Source organism: Sceloporus undulatus, chromosome 2 (genome assembly GCF_019175285.1).
Source record: "Sceloporus undulatus isolate JIND9_A2432 ecotype Alabama chromosome 2, SceUnd_v1.1, whole genome shotgun sequence".
Classification (NCBI taxonomy): Eukaryota; Metazoa; Chordata; class Lepidosauria; order Squamata; family Phrynosomatidae; genus Sceloporus; species Sceloporus undulatus.
In genome coordinates, this window is record NC_056523.1 from 158,178,333 (window position 1) to 158,195,419 (window position 17,087).

The 17,087-nt window shown below is 44.2% G+C and overlaps 2 protein-coding genes across 2 annotated transcripts in view; one reads left to right on the forward strand and one right to left on the reverse strand.

Annotated features, from left to right (window-relative positions):
* Positions 1-7,393: 7,393 nt before the first annotated feature.
* Positions 7,394-15,185, reverse strand: RPS26 (ribosomal protein S26). The gene is made up of 5 exons (XM_042454579.1): positions 15,123-15,185; positions 10,361-10,526; positions 9,562-9,739; positions 8,197-8,327; positions 7,394-7,505 (listed from the first exon to the last, which is right to left on the reverse strand). The coding sequence occupies exons 2-5, from the start codon at positions 10,451-10,453 to the stop codon at positions 7,470-7,472; spliced, it is 438 nt and encodes a 145-aa protein (XP_042310513.1). The 5' UTR covers positions 10,454-10,526; positions 15,123-15,185; the 3' UTR covers positions 7,394-7,469.
* The window catches only part of LOC121923792 (zinc finger and SCAN domain-containing protein 31-like), a 13,327-nt gene continuing 11,152 nt past the window's right edge, over positions 14,913-17,087 (forward strand). The window contains exon 1 of the mRNA XM_042454578.1: positions 14,913-14,998. The gene's annotated coding sequence lies outside the window, so the exon portion shown is untranslated. The remainder of the gene's footprint in view (positions 14,999-17,087) is intronic.

A 17,087-nucleotide genomic window follows, 5' to 3' on the forward strand; every position in this document is an offset into this window, starting at 1 on the left:
GGCCATAGAGTGTGCCCATGGGGTTTGTTTTTTAATTGGGGTTGCTTTGGTCATGGTTGGTGATGATTTGAGAGGTGTGGGATGTGGGATCTGAGTTTTGCAAGTCGGCCTGGCTTTGATGCGGGCCAGAGAGTGTCCACCTTGGGGTTGGTTTTTTAAATTTGGGGTTCTTTGGTCATGGGTGTGAGGATTTGAAGTGGGGATGTGGGATCTGAGTTTTGCAAGTCTGGCCTGGCTTTGATTGGCGGGCCATAGAGTGTGCCATGGGGTTGGTTTTTAAATTTGGGGTTGCTTTGGTCATGGGTGTGATGATTGAGAGTGTGAGATGTGGGATCTGAGTTTGCAAGTCTGGCCTGCTTTGATGCGGGCCAGAGAGTGTCACCTGTGGGTTGGTTTTTAAATTTGGGGTTCTTTGGTCATGGGTGTGATGATTTGAGAGTGTGGATGGGGATCTGAGTTTGCAAGTCTGGCCTGGTTTGATGTGGGCCATAGAGTGTGCCCATGGGTTGTTTTTTAAATTTGGGTTGCTTTGGTATGGGTGTGATGATTGAGAGTGTGAGATGTGGGATCTGAGTTTGCAAGTCTGGCCTGTTTGATGTGGGCCATAGAGTGTGCCCATGGGGTTGGTTTTTTAAATTGGGTTCTTTGTCATGGGTGTGATGCCAGAGTGTCACCTTGGGTTGGTTGCTTTGGTCATGGCTGTGATGATTTGAGAGCTCCCCTCCTCTGCCTGTCTCTGAGATGCCAGAACATCAAAGATAAGAAAAAAACCTTTTTTTTCTTTATCCTTTAGAAACTTTAGAATGGACCTGCCAGTCATTGTTAAGCTCTTTAGTGCCTCAGGCAATGTATGTAGGGTACTTAGCTTATAGGCCTCTATTGTGCCTTTGTTTTGACTTGCAGGTTCAGTCTGAGGTCTTGGAACGCATTAGTTATTCTCAATGGGAAAAGCGTTTCGGGATACGAAATTTTCGGCTTACGAAAGAAATAGCGGAACGAATTAATTTCGTAACCCGGGGTACCAGTGTATTATTTTAGGGTTAATGGGAGTTGCAGTCCAACCACTGGCCACAAGTTCCCCACTCCTGCTTTAGGAGGTGCTGCTAATTATGGTCAGGGCAGGAGCTCTTGAAGGCTTGTTTCCTTCTGATCCAATGCACCACTCTTCCCTACCAAACAACATTAGTGGTGGGGAAGGGAAGGAACAATGTCAATAAGAGTAACTTTACCTCTGATTTGATCTGGCGTTGTGGCCAGATCCCCACCCTCCCCATTAGAGGAGCGTCTTCCAGATGGGAGCCAGGTCTGACTTGGAGATCCTCACGTGATCCTATATTTCTAACCTGTGTTTGTTTAGTCTCTTTGAGGTGATGCTGAGATTTAACTCTGTTTCTCTCCACCCCACCCAGAGAGTGACTCATACACAGGAAAGTGGGGACACTAAAGAGGAAAAGGTTGTTCTTGACCTAATTAGTACTTCGGACTCTCCCTTAGCCTAGAACTTGATCAAAACAAGCCTCATGCAAATCTCCCTGAGGACTACAGGCAGACAAAATTTCTGTTTAGAAGACCCAACTATTCTGCATCTAATATAATCGACACCCTCTAATTGTCCTGATGTGTAACCTGTATTCAGGACAAGAGGCTGTCATCAGAACTGAATATGGAGAAAGAGAATAATTCCCAATTGGCAAAGGGGGTTAGGTAAGGCTGCATACTTTCACCCTATTTATTTAACCTGTATGAAGAAAATATACAACAGAGCAGGCTCAGATTCAGAGGCAGGGGTGAAGATTGTAGGTAAGAGCATTAAGAACCTAAGATATGAAGAAACATAGTATTAATAGCAGAAACAACAAATACCTGGAACAATTACTGAAGAAGGTAAAGGTGGAAAGTGCCATGGTAGGATTAATGCTGAATATTAAGAAGAAGAACAAAATGATCATGGAAGATCTACAAGAATATATCCTGGATGAAGAGAAAATTGAAATAGTCAAAAGAGTTTCCTTATCTTGGATCAAATATTAATCAGAATGGAGACTGCAATCAAGAAATCAGGGATTGAGAAGAATAGATGGACAAGATCCTAAAGTGTAAAGATATGGCTCTGAACATTAAAGTGAGGATTGTCTAAGACCATATTATTCCCCATCACCATGTATGGATTTGAGAGCTGGACTCTGAAGAAAATCGACAGATAGAAAATCAACTCATCTGAAATGTAGTGCTGGAGAAGAGTGCTTACTGTGGATGGCCAAGATGACAAATAGCTTATAGACCATATTAAGTCTGAACTCTCCCTGGAAGCTGGGATAACTAAATCGAGATTGTTGTACTTTGACCACATCATGAGACTGCATGAATCACTGGAAAAGATGATGATGCTAGGAAAGGTAGAGGGCAGCAGAAAGAGAGGCAGAGTATATGTCAAATGGCTGGAGAGGCTGCGGGCATGAGCCTGCATGACCTGAGTAGAGAAGTGGAGAACAGGGGTCTTGGAGATGTCTCAGCCACAGGGTCACCATGACTTGAGACCCTGTTAACTCTACAGCAGTTAACAACAACACTCTGCTGCAAGAGGGCATTTAAGTGCTTCCTCCATGTTTTCGTAGGGCCTTGATCTTGTGGGCTTTATCTCTGCTTTGTCCAGTCTTTCCAGAACTAAAGCAGAGCAAAGAAACACAATTACTGTTGCCTTCTGGTGCCTCCCTGTGCTTACAGGTTGGAACTACACTATAAAACTAACTAAGGTAAACTCTCCCTTAAGATGTCCAGGGATAGCCATGTTGGCCATATAGCAAATCCAATAACATCCAAACAATGGTAGCTTTATTGAACCAACCAAAATGCACAATTACATGCTATCAGCATGACTTCGAAAGCTTGCAATATGTACATTTTGGTTGACCCAATAAAGCTATCATTGTTTGGATGTTATTGGATCTCCTTTAAGATAGTTTCTAAAAGAAGCAGCCCTGCTAGTCTCTTGCAGCATAAAAGGGAAGGAAGAAAAAAATGTGGCAGCATCTTTAAGACTACTGTAACTGGTTTTTATTTAAGCATGAGCTTTCATGAATATACACCCACTTCCTTCAGATGCAGATCACACTGTACAGTACTGCATCTGGGTTTATAGCCATAAAAACTCAGGCTAAAACAAAAACCAGTTAATCATAAAGTTTCTGCCTTATTTATTTATTTATTTTTGCTCTCCTTCATCTTTCTTTAACCCTTAAGTCAACTAGATGAGATTGCTGAACCATACTTTGACCAATCTTTCCAAAGCAAATGATGGAAAGCACATTCATTGCCACCTTCTTGCGCCTCTCTGTGAGTACAGGTGGGAACTACACCACTGAACATCAGTCACCTCTATAAGCCTGAACAAAATCCACCAAACTGATACCTTTATTGGCCAACCGAAATGCACAATATACGTGTTGCAAGCTTTCAAAACTCCACTGACTTCTTCATCAGACAAGATGTTACATACCAAATAGGAGAAAAAATGGAGATGTTAGTAAGATGCCTGCATTTTATTGTTTCTGTCTTTAGTTAAGATGGTATGGGGAGGGTATCTTTACCCTCACCCCTTCTCCTCTGGCCAGGTGGCAATAGGGAGATTTTCAAGGTCCAGGAAATTTAAAGTTCATTTGCATATCAACAAGGACTCCTCTTTTGCAATCCAATCAGTGTTGCCATTTTCCGGGAAATTCCCCAGAATCTGGGCATTTAATTAATTCATTTCCGGGGATTTTGACTGAATAATAACAATAAATATTGGGGAATTCCAGGGATTTAGGATTTTGGTAAAACATTCCAGGGAATATCTTTGAGGCTTGTTGGCAACACTGAATCCAATATGTCTCCATCCCTGTGAGGCCATAGGCCTCTTTGTAGGCAGAGGACAATGCATTCCTCAAGAAGTCTCCATGTGTTTTCATGAGGAACATTTTGGTATGTGTAGAGGTAAAACATGCCAATCCGGTCCAAATTTGAGAAGAAAAAATTGTTTTACCTTGGTTGAAGGCCCCAGTCCACTAGCTCACTCTTCAAGGTTCCCCTGTTACAACTACAATGTGGTATCTCAGGTAAACCCATCCTTAAGATGGTTTTCAAAGAAGCAGCCATGTTAGTCTCTTGCAACATAAAAAGGACTGAGGGCAAGAACTATTGTCTTTGTTCTGTGGAACAGGGACAAAACCAACCTGAAAGTCCTACTGAAACATGCTCTTTGTTGGTTACCTTGTTTTCTCCAGTATTGCAACTGCTCCAGAATGTAGCTGCTACAACATTAAATGGAATACAGAACAAGGAATATATGTGGCCAACTTTATTTTATTGGATACGCTGGATTTTCCAATGCTGCTTGACATCCAGACACTCCGGCCAACATGCCCAATGGTCAGAGATTAGAGAAGCTGTTGTCCAATACCAAGTTTAAAGTAGGCTGTCAAAATGCAGAAAATGTCGTTTTTCTGTCTTTCTAGTGTCTAGTAACAACAGCTTACATAAAAACCATAGTATGGCACATGACAATTATAAGCTACGTTACCCAATATAAACCATATCTATTCCTTTTTGCAAGTTAAGTTGGTCTTGCAAGGAAAAATCTTCCATTAGTTTGATAAGTGATGCTGAAGACAAGAGTCTTTGCTTCATAGCAGAGCAACAATTTATTCACAGCCCTAGGAAACATTAGTTTGCTATCAACAAACCTTAATTTATGCAGTGGACAGTATTTCAAAACACCGAACAACTGCTCATTACTAGTGATACATATGAACACAGAAGTCGTTACTTTCAGGTAAACAGATATGGATCCGAAGTGTAATGGAACATTCAAAGACACAGTTGTGTTAGTCTGGAAAATCAGTATGCAAAGGGATTTTGTAGGACCTTTGAAACTAAGTGGAAGAGAGAAGTTGATAACAGGAGCTTTTGTAGACTTGAACCAGCTCAGGAAGAAGACGCATGTCTACAAAAGCTCATGCTACCAACTTTTCTTTCAGTTAGTCTCAAAGGTGCTACAAGATCGATTCGTTTGTATACCATAATGAATGTGTTTTCCAATACGCGTTGAGTCTCTTTTATCCAAATTCTAAAATACCCCAAAGATTGTCCACATGAGTGGCTGAGATAGTGACACCTTTACATTCTGATGGTTCAGTGTACACAGACTTTAGTTTCATAGACAATATTAGTATTATGTATAAAGTTATCTTCAGGCTATGTGTATAAGGTATATACAAAACACAGATGAATTTTGGTTAGACTTGTGTCCCATCTCCAAGATATCTCATTATGTATATACAAACATTCCAAAATCCAAGAACTTTTGGTCCCAAGTATTTTGGATAAGGGAGACTCAACCTGTATAAGTAATTTTATTACAGAATATGCTTGTCCCAGGTGCCAACCACATCAAACTTCAACATGTATTTCTAGTTTGCACACATGCATAATAATAATAATAAGTTTTATTTATAAACCACTATTCCGTGTTGATCATAGCGGTATACAGGTAAAAATTGCAGTATCAAATACAAAATACAGGATAAAAATTGCAATACATAAATAAAACTTCAATAAAAACATTTCAAAATACAGATTAAAACCATACATCAAATCCAGGCCAGCTAAATGTGCTCGATAATGCTGTACATATAGGGGGAGTCATATATCATCAAGGAGCATCGGGGAAGGCTTGCCGAAACAGGAAGGTCTTGAGTCTCTTTTTAAAGAGATCAAGGGAGGTGGCGGAGCGGAGTTCCTCAGGAAGGGTGTTCCAGATCCCAGGGACCAAGACAGAAAAGGCCCTTTGTGAGGTTGATACATATCTCGTTATCGGGATCCTCAACAGATTCTTCCCAGATGACTTGAGTGTGTGGGGCAGACTATATGGGGAGAGGCGGTCCTCCAAGTACCCTGGGCCCAAGCCATTTAGGGCTTTATAGGTTATAACCAACACCTTGTATTGTGCCCGGAAGCGAACAGGCAGCCAATGGAGATCATGCAGAATTGGTGTTATATGGTCGGCCCTGGGATATCCAGTGACCAACCTAGCTGCCATATTCTGCACTAGCTAAAGCTTCCGGGTTTGGTACAAGGGTTGCCCCATGTAGAGCGCAATAAGTGAATGAAGGATAGTATCTTGAACATCCCTGTACACTTTAGTCTGAAGAATTGGTGCACATATATTCTGCAATTGAAACCTACATTTGGCAATTAATGTATTAAATTATGGAGTTGAAAGCTATTTCCTTCTGTTACTTAAATGGATCCTCTCACCATTCCCTTACAGAGGGAATGTCTCTGGAAACTTCAGGTTTTCTCAACTAACTAAACACAACTAGATGAACATAACCCATTGCTTCTTCTTGAAATACCGTAGTAATCTGATAGAAGCTATTTACTATTTCCATGATTCTGTAACTTTGACCTGTGAAGACCAAGACCTCTTTCGCACCCAGCTTGTAATTCTATCGACCACTTGATTTAAATCTTCCAGGCTGCTGCTTTACATCCACTCCAGTGTGTTGTTTACAAGATTGTGTTGCTAGTTTGGAAAAACAGCAAGTTTTTCTATTAAAATGGACATCTTTGCTAGTTGAAACCTTAAAAAATGTCAGTACTGTATGGGCTACATATTCCATGAACTGATTCCTGGGCTTATACACAATGACCTTACCAGATAAATCGGCATCATATTGTTGTGGCCTGCTATGAACAGTGATACTATACTCCGGATGTTGCTGGACTTTAAATACCAGCAACTTCAGCTGGCACACCCAATGACAACGAATGCTGGAAACTCATACTGGGACTGATGCATGAGCATACTTAGTTTAAAGTGAACCACTTGTCTATGGTTTGAGCTGTGTACTTTTGCTCCAAAGAGCAAAAGAGACTTGTTTGGCAACTGCTTTTGACAGCAGACACTTGGAATAAGGGGATGAAGGAAGAGCTGCTCTCATCTATCTTTTTCCTTCATACTATTGAAAATGGAAAATGTGAATGTCAAAATGGACTGGTGTATAGCAAGGAGGGTTTGAATAGAATGGACAGCCCTCATTTCCCTTTTGTGCAAACACAAAGGGAAAGAGCAGAGACCTGGTAGCAAGAAAGGGGTGGGTTGGCAGTGCTGTTATTGTTAAGGTTTTGGGCTTTACACTGAATCTTTTTCTGAAAACTGATTTCAGCACACAAAATAGCTTATTAATAAATAAAAAGGGCCGACACTACCGCACACATTGCAAGGAATCAGAAAGTTGTCCTTGTTACTAAACTCCTTTCCCCAGTACTGCATTCCAAATGATATGTAATGTACCCCAACCCCAGCAATTTTAAAAGCCTCTTTTCTGTTAAAATGAAAACACACACAATCTGATAACATACAGAAAGATCATCTGTAAATTTATTGATTTAGTCAACATTAGCCACTTGACATCATTAAAATGATCTCTTTACATAGGCTTGGGGGGTGGTCTTGGTGCAGCACCCTGGGAGGGAAAAAGAAATAATCTGTTAGAGAATTCACTCTGTAACAAGACACTTCCTCTTTAATAAATTTCCAGGAATATTCAATAAAAGAGTCAAGATGGCATAATCCTCATCTTCTGGATCAGCTACTTAATGAATCCTGATGTATATACTACAGTACTGGATAGACCATCACATGTTCACGGATGGTGCTATACAACCAAAATTCCAGGTGTCTCCTTCAACAGAATATGTGCACCCTCCAGCAGGTTCAATAAGGTCATAAATGGTTCAACAGTTCACTGACAGCACTGATCACGCCATACAGTAGCACCTGTATCCCACTCTTTCCAACCCTTTTAAACATTTTGTTTTCTATATAGCTGCTGTCTCTCAACAAATGGCATCTAGTATATTTCTAAGTATTTAATACAGAACAGAAAGGATCCCTACACATTAGCTATCCATAGCACACTTCATAAAAATCTAATGTTATGATGAGGAAATAATATAAAATGTGTGTAACCATTACTTGTCTTTCTAAAATTCTACGTCTGAAGAAGACAAATGCTAAATTTCTATGCTCAGCTTATCTGTTCACATGATTGTACTATGTAACACAAAGAATTCTAGAGCTGAGAGGACTTCACCTCTTAGGTTAAGGACACTCCAGTTAAGTGCAAGTGAGCCTACACCTTGAGGTATACTTACTGCAGGCCTGAACCTAGGTGGAGGGGTACGGTCCTTCCGGGCCTCACGGGAGCGGTTCCTCACAACCTTGCTGTGGATGGCACAGCTCACACAATAGTGAAGCTTCACATAGAGCTTGGGCAACACATATGCTGGAAAGATACACAGACATATCAGAAAGGGAAAGTTCAGTCATATTGTTGTTTGCCCAAGGTCACCCAATGGGTTTCATAGCCTTGGTCTCCAGAGTTGTAGTCCAATACTCAAGCAACTATGTCAGAGTCATATGTCTCCTAAAATAATTCTTCTACACAAGTCTACATAATAATCCTTCTTGCACCCTGTGAGTACAAGACTACCAGTATGCTTACATAATCCTTTTAGATTATTATCAATTATTGTGTTGTCTAGAAGGGAGGGGACAATAAAATGTATTTTATAACGTATGATGTATTTTATATTGTATTGTATGACTGTTGTAAGCCGCCTCAATCCTGTGGGAGAGGTGGGGTAAAATTAAATTATTATTATTATTATTATTATTATTATAGCTTTCCAAAGGAAACTGAATCGTAAGGGAAAAAAATTAACTGTTCTGAATAGCGTAAAACCAGAAACACATTAAACATCCAACATGTTTCAGTTAGCTATCATTGATAAGTGGATCTACTGCCATAGGCAGGTTTACTCTTTTATATTTATTGTTTTATGTACTGCGCTGTGCAAATGTACAGTGCTATATAAATAATAATAACAACAATAATAATACTGTCTTTTCCTGTTTGTGTCTTTCAGGGTTATGGTGGCCGAAGGAAATTTCTTCATAAGATCTTGAATTACACTAACCAAAAAGATTTCTGATCAAGATAAATGTTCATTTTTTCATTCTGTCAAATAAACTTTGCAAACAAATATTATTTTATTTGTATCCCGCCTCTCCCTGTATTGGACCGAGGCGGGTAACAACAAACATAAGAACAATAAAAATAAAACACAACAAACCACAAGTAAAAGCATAGGAAAACATATAAAATCCAATTCCCTACCTCCCTCCTACCTTAAAATAGCATTAAAAACGACAATTCCCAACTGGAGAGTGAACATTCAGAGGAGGTCAATTTGGGAAGGCCTGCTGGAAGAGATCCGTTTTTATTGCCTTCTTAAAGGCCTCCAAAGATGTTAGATGGCAGATCTCTTCCAGCAGGTCATTCCAGACTTCTGGAGCTGGTGCATGTGGTGGCGTGGCGATGCGTGTGTGCCATTACTCCTTATGGGGCACACTGCCCCTTTTCCCAGCATGGTTTTCAGTGTATGCTGAAAGCCGCATAAGGCACACCCATGTATAAGGTGGGCGCACTGTAATACGTGGTGCTGGAAAGTACTTACAGTCAAAGACACTGGCTTCGGAGATGTCTCGGACGGCGGCTGCCTCTACGATGTTCCGGATGACAAACTTCTTAATAGCCTTATCCTTGGGGACGCAGCGGGCACAGTTGGTACAGCGGATAGGCTGGACGTGCCCACGGCCCTTCTTGGCACGGCCGTTGTTCCTTCTCTTCTTCGTCTGTTTAGAAACAAAAGGATTTGTAGAGGAATGCCATCAAGATTTGGAAAATACAGGTGTTTTGAGCATCAGCTCCCATGATTCCTGCCTGTTGGCCTGGGAGTGGGACACACTCCCCCCTCAATGGAGAGTGGCGGGGTCTCCTTCCTCGGAGGTCCTTAAGCAGAGGCTGGATGGCCCTCTGTCACGGGGGAGGGGGCTTGGATTGCGGGCTAGAAATGGCCCTTGAAAAGAAAAACCTCAGGCAGGCGCCATTCCTCAAGTCCTCAGCCGCCATTTGCTCCCTCCATCATCCACGCTGCCAGGAGGCGGGAGACGACTGTCCGCCCCCAACGGAGCCTAAAGGCCGACTGCGCCCGCAGGGCTAATTCTCTCAACGAAAATGAAGGGGGGGCGATCCGTTACAAGACTCGGGAGATATATGGAAGGGGAAATGGCGGCGACCCCTGCCTCTTTCCGCCCCAAGCCCGGTTAGAAGGCTCCACAGGAATGCCCTGGAGGACCACCGCCGCCCCCTTCCTCCATGGAAGGCTTCCCTTCCCAATGGACCACCCCCCCCCCTCGCGCCCCATGGTTCCTTCTGGCCCACCGCCGGCCTCCTGCGGCGCGTGCGCTACCCACCATTTCGACGCTGAGGAGGCGAAAGAGGATCCGGCTCTCCGCTGCCCTTCTTATATAGGCTCCCTCCGCGGGACGGAAGCCCTTCCGCCGCATTGCCTCCCGGAAGTGCTCCCAAAAAAAGAGTCCCGATGAAGAAAGCTCCCCTCGCGCCGCACTCTGGGCATCCCTGGGGAAAGAAAAAAGGGAATGAAGTCTAATCCTCACGTCGTTAGTTCTAGCTCGCCTGTGTTTTTTGAGCGGGACTATATTTCTCACTCCTTGATTGCGGAAGGTTACGGTCAATAAAAAGGAGTGGTTAAATCACGGACCCCATGATGTATCAGGAGAAGGCGGGGAGGGAGGACGTTACTGCGTCTCTTAGAAAGATGCATGCTGGGAGTTGTAGTTCCCTGGGTCTCAATTAGAAGGAAGCGCTTGCGCAGCTCGCGGTGCGAGTAGCCGTGTCCTCGGGAGGAGAAGGAAGCATCTAAGCCTTGTAATGGTTCTCAACCTTTGGTCCTCTAGATTTTTGAGACTTCAGCTCCCAGAATTCCTGACCAAAGAACCTACTGACTGGGACTTCTGGGAACTGAAGTCCAAAACATCTGGAGGCCCAAAGGTTGAAAACCACTGAAAGTTCACAGAAGGAGTGTAGTTTTGTTACCCAGTTTCACCGTTTCCCTGAGTAGTTCTACAACTTCTAGTAACAATGATTTATGGGGAATGGCTTCTTAGCCAAGCGGTATTGAGAGCTGCCACACTGCAGAAACAAAGCACTTTTACACTGCTTTAACTGTTACAGGACTATCCTTGGTGATCCTGGGATTTGTAGTTTGGTGGAGGTATTCAGCCTGGTCTGTCAGAGAGCTCTGGTGCCTCAACAAACTACAATCCCCAGGATAGAGCCACAGTAGTCAAAGTGGTGTCAGACTGTTTTATTTCTGCAGTGTGGACATGCTCATGGCCTGTATAGAGGTCTGTTTACTTTCACTGGGTTTGGAATGAAATACCCCTGTGAATGGAAAAACCACAAATTAAATGTGTATATATACACACACACACACTTGTCCTTCCATGTTCGCTAGGGTTGGGGCACAAGACCCCCACGAATATGGAAAAACCAAAAATAACAATAACACCATGTTTTCACCTGAAGGACACCTCTCTAGGAATCTCTAGGTCCTCCAGTGCAACTCTGTGGTCAACGTTCAACAGACACTGACCATAGAACGCACTGGAGAAGCTACAAAGGCCTAGTGGAGCATTCTCTCTGGGAATCTTTAGGTCTTTCAGTAGGACTTTTAGTTAAAGTTGACCATAGAGTTGCACTGGAGGACCTTGATATTCCTAGAGAGAACATATTAATCAAAGCTGTGAATAATCAAATCTTCAAATATCAAAGCTGCAAATATGGAGGGATGAGTGTATATTATTTTTACCTGAGAACACCTCTCTAGGAATCTCCAGGCCCTCTAGTGCAACTCGATGGTCAACATCTGTCAGAAGGTGATCATAGAATTGCACTAGAGGACCTACAAATTCCTACAGAAGTGTTTTCTCTAAGAACTTCTAGGTTCTAACAGAGTTGTGCTGGAGGACCTAGAGATTCCTAGAGAGAATGCATTAATCAACCACAAATAAAGCTGCAAAAATTGAAGCCGCAAATGTGGAGGGCCAACTGCAGTTCTAGGCTTGCCATCACCCTGTGAAACCATGCCTGGAGGCTCTGGAAAAAGCACAGGTTGAGAAAAAAATTCATCTTAAAAATGGATAGCATCATAGAGTTGGCAGACACTACAAGGGCCACCCAGTCCAACCCCATTCTGCCATGTAGGAACTCCCAATCAAAGCACCCCCTGTGACAGATGGGCATCCAGCCTCTGCTTAAAGACCTCCAAGGAGGGAGATTCCACTACACTCTGAGGAAGGAGTGTGTTCCACTGTCAAACAGCCCTTACTGTCAGGAAGTTCCTCCTAATGTTGAGGTGGCATCTCTTGTCCTGTAGCTTGCATCCATTGCTCCGGGTCCCTAGTCTCTGGAGCAGCAGAAAAAAAGCTAGCAATGTGACATCCCTTCAAGTATTTAAACAGGGTTATCATATCACCCCTTAATCATCTCTTCTCCAGGCTAAACATAACCAGCTCCCTAAGGCGTTCCTCATAGGGCATGGTTTCCAGACCTTTCACCATTTTAGTTGCCCTCCTTTGGACACGCTCCAGTTTCTCAATGTCCTTTTTGAATTGTGGTGCCCAGAACTGGACACAGTATTCCAGGTGGGGCCTGACCAGAGCACAATAGAGTGGCACTATTACTCCCTCGATCTAGAATCAGACATTATACTTCCATTGATGCAGCCTAGAATCACATTGGCTTTTTTAGCTGCTGCATCACACTGTTGACTCATGTTCAAACTTGTGGTCTACTGGGTTTTTTCAAAAAGCCAAGTTAGTCCACATAATTATTTTGTACAGATCCTGAGACCAACTGCCATGACTGGGGAATAAGCCAGCCTGTACTATTTCATGGATTCTAACTTGGAAATTTCCCTGCTTTCTCAGCCTTTCCATATTGTGTTGACTACTGAGGCGACCCGTTATATCTCATGTGGATCATTGCACTTCTGGGCACAGGAAGAGAGAGTGTGGACTACTATGCACACTATGCAGGGTTAGGCAGATGTCTGGACAGATCCAACATAACTCCTTTTACTTTCTACTGGTGATTTTACCAGTTCCTTCCTCTGAAATATAGCCAACAGCACCTGGTATTTTTTGGTGGTCTCCCATCCAAGTCCTCACTAGGGCTGACCTTGCTTAGCTTCCAAAATCAGGTAGGATTTGGTGCCTTTAGGGTATTTTGGGCAGCCAATCCTAAGGTGCCAACAGAATAAAAACAGCAACATAAATATTACACATCTGTTGAGGATAACGTCATATTTTGAATTAGAGGTGTACCATATTCAAGAGGCAACTTGATAAAGCCTTTCAAGTTTGTTGTCAAAATATGCTGCTTCAAATTTTGCTGAATCATTTGAACCCACTAATTGTGGAGCAGCCACAGAAATTAGTTACACTAAAACCCATCTCTCTACTTGCTACACCTATGATTGACACCTACCACTAGGAAAAATGGTTTGAGATACCAAACAGTGATATTAAGATGACATTTTCTGTCGATCTCAGACAAGTGAGTAGCTTCTAGAAACCCTCTGAAAATCTTCTGGGAAAATCAGGCTGGCTGTTTTCAAAGAAAGGAGGATCAGCGAAAGAGAGAAAGGAGGAGGGGTGGACCTGACAACTGCTGGGATGCAGTCCCTGATATTATCGCTCAGGAAACACAGCCTTGCACAAAACATGAAGGGAAAAATGTCCCTTTCCTCTCTTAGATTGAGCAGGGACGTAGCCAAGGGGGGGGTTCTTGGGGTCCAGACCCCCCCTTCCATTAGAAAAATGAATGGTGCGTGCTGCTGCACTGCTGCTCCCAAGCCCCATTATAATGGTGGCACTTAGTCTGGCCCCCCCCCTTCCTAAAATCCTGGCTACGTCCCTGGATTGAGGTGGGTCGTAGTAAGGATGGGAGAGGTATTTTGCTTAGCTGGGAAGGGGTCCAATCAATCTTTAAATTTTGCAGGTAGGCACAGGTATTACCTGGAATTATATCTCTGAAGTAACAGACACCCAGAGCAGCTGTGCTGCCAGTATTTTTTGAGCCACATCTCTTCACAGCGGGTGGCCACATTTCTCTATCCCTTATCCTTTCACACCTCTGTAAACCTGCTGCCTGCCTAAAAGATGGCCATACTCTCTCGTCAGGACGGCATTTTTCCTGCTTTGCCCATGGGGAACCGTGGGGGAGTCTGAGGTTTTGCAATGTCCTCCATTCTTTTTGAATATTCTCCATTCTGAGCATGACTAAGAAGTATGAATTTATATGTTTATGGGGTTTTTTAGCTTTTGTTGTGCAGTGTCCTCCATTTTTCTTGAGTGTCCTCCCTCTTGAACATGACTAAGAAGCAGAAGTTTATAAAGAGTGCTTTGAGCTATTGTTTTGTAATGTCCCCCATCTTGAGCATGACTAAGAATCAGGAATGTATATTTAGAGCAGTGTTTTGACCTTTTGGCCTGCCTTGTCCTCCATTTTCCTTGAACGCCCTCCATCTTTAGGGTGCCTGGACATTTGTTTTGCAGTGCCCTCCATTCTTCTTGCCTGTCCTCCCTTTTGAGCATGGCTGAGGAGCATGGCTTTATGTTTCTGTGGGTGTCTCTAGCTTCTCTTTTCCGTCCTCCGTGTCTTTGCCTGCCCTCCCTTCAGAGCCTGGCTGAGCAGCAGGGATGGCCCTTTCCAATAGCTTTTCCTTGGCCCTGGCCTGCCTCTCTCTGGGGGCCTGGTTCCCCGGGGAGCCTCCTGGAGGAGAGGAAAGGAGAGGAGAGGAGAGGAGGGAGCCTTAAGCCGGCTTAGCAGCAGCAGCAGCAGCCCCAGCAGAGGCCCAGGAAGGCCAGGCAGAGCAGGGAAGGAAGGGATGCCCCTTTGCTGCTGCTGCTGCCCAGGGCTGCATCCCTCTCCGCCTGCTGCCTGGGATTAAAAGCCCGGGGCTCCGAAGACTCTGAGGCGGAGGGAAGGGGGCAAGCTGCCTGCAGATGGAGGGGCCGGAGGCACCGGTGAGTTTGGGGGGCATCTGTGCACAAAGGAGGCTGGCACAGAGAGGGAGAAGTGGGGGGTCCCTGTGGGTGGCAGGGAGGGTCCCAGAGGCGAGCTTGGCAGGGGAGCCTCTCTCTCTCTTACTGCAAAAGGTAGGCTGCCAGGCTTTCCAGGGCTGCCTCTTCTCCTCCTTCTCCTCCTCCTTCTTTGCTCCCTTCTTTCTTCTTCTTCCCTTTGTCCTCCAGCCCCGGAGCCAAGCAAAGTCCAGGTACCACGCAAAGACAGCCCCCCCCCTATAAAAGAATCACGATGCATCATCAGACGAAGCAGTAATCGGAGTTTGCCAAGCCTGCCCCAGGGAGGAAGGGGCACCTGGCTTCAGCCCCCTCCAGGGACCTGGAGAATGATCAGCTCCAAAGCACACTGCAGAAATAGCCCAGTTTCAGACCGCTCTAACAGCCCTGGCTCCATTCTTCTCTATCCAATTGCACAATGGACTACAATTCCTAGGATCCCCTGGCACTCAGCCACGGCAGTGAATGCGGTCTCAAACTGGATTAGTTCTGCAGTGTGTTTTGGACCGTAGAAGCCATCACTACTACAACTACTACTACTACTACTACTTTTACATACACACTGCGGAATTAATCAGGTTTGACACCACTTTAACTGCCCTGGCTCCATGCTATAAAATCCTAGGAATTGGCTGTACAAGCACAACCAACTACAATTCCCAGAATTCTCTATTCTGCATTTATAGGTCCAAAATACACTGCAGAAACAATCCAGTTTGAGACCGCTTTCACTGCCCTGGCCTAGTAGGGAATTGTGGGAATTGTAGTTTGTTGTGGCACCCGAACTCTCTGACACTGGCATTGAAGCAGTCTCAAACTGGATTGTTTTCACAGTGCGTTTTGGACCAAAGTAGTGACAAACCGGATTATTTCAGCAGCATGGATGCAGCTTGGCCATCTACTTCTTTGGAGAATAGGAGAGGCTTCCCCCTCCCCTTTGGCTGTATCCACACTGCATAAATAATCCAGTTTGACACCACTTTAAGTGCTATGTCACAATGTTGTGAGGTTTGTAATTAGTTGTGGCATTAGGGGTCTCTCACAGAGAAGGCAATATGCCTCACAAAACTAATTCCCAAACTTCCACACTACTGAGTCATGGCAATTAGAGTGGTATCAAACTGGATTGTTTGTACACTTTGGATGCAGCGTTTAAGCCCTGAAGGATTGCAAAAAAGGGAAGAGGATCACCTTTTTAAGAGAAGAGGAAGACCCCTAAATGGGGCTTTTCTCCCAACTGTCCCTTTCCTTCACACATAAAATACACACAACACACACCTTTCTGAAAAACCATCCCGTCTTCCATCCATTCAGTGCCTACTAGCCAAGGGAGGAAGAGTCCCTCAGACCTTGCCTGCATCCACACTGGAGAAATAATGTGGTTTGACACTGTTTTCTGGGAATTGCAGTTTGTTGTGGCACCAGAACTCCATATCCTTGAGCCAGGCCAGTGAAAGCGGTGTCAAACCACATTATTTCTCCAGTGTGGATGCATCCCTTGCAGACTAGAAAGGTGGAGGAAAGACCCTTCCCCCTCAGCATCTTCCTTATCAACTTGGTGGCCTATGAAGAGATGGGGGGCGACAGGGGAAGAGGCCAGCCTGGCAGGCCACCTTGGCTCTCCTGCTGCTTTGCAGAAGCCTATTTAACTCCTGAGCCAATTAAGGCCTCTGCATGCTTAACCTGCTGCTCTTGGTGGCTCTTTTCCCCTCAGACAATAACAGCTCTGTTCTGGAAAAAAAAAAAAGGGGGGGGGGTTGTTACTGTATCTAACCAAAAAGAAAGGAGAAAAGAAACCCTCAGTAGCAACTGCTGCTACAGAAGCCTTCACACCCCTGTGGCCTCCTCCTCCTCCCTAGATGTCTGGGAGTGATAAAATTGTCACTCTCAGCAGAGACATTCAGAACATTTGGTGTCTGGTGTTCCACAGACAAGAGGCTCTGGAGCAATAGTTGAGAAGTGTTGTACACACACACACACACACACACACACACACACACACACACACACACACACACAGAGCAGGGTGACCAGA

Coding starts and splice junctions, on each gene's coding strand:
- RPS26 (XM_042454579.1), bottom strand. CDS start 10,453: ATGCGGCGGAAGGGCTTCCGTCCCGCGGAGGGAGCCTATATAAGAAGG. Junction 9,740..10,360: donor GCCTCCTCAGCGTCGAAATG/GTGGGTAGCGCA, acceptor GTTTCTAAACAG/ACGAAGAAGAGAAGGAACAA. Junction 8,328..9,561: donor CGAAGCCAGTGTCTTTGACT/GTAAGTACTTTC, acceptor GTATCTTTCCAG/CATATGTGTTGCCCAAGCTC.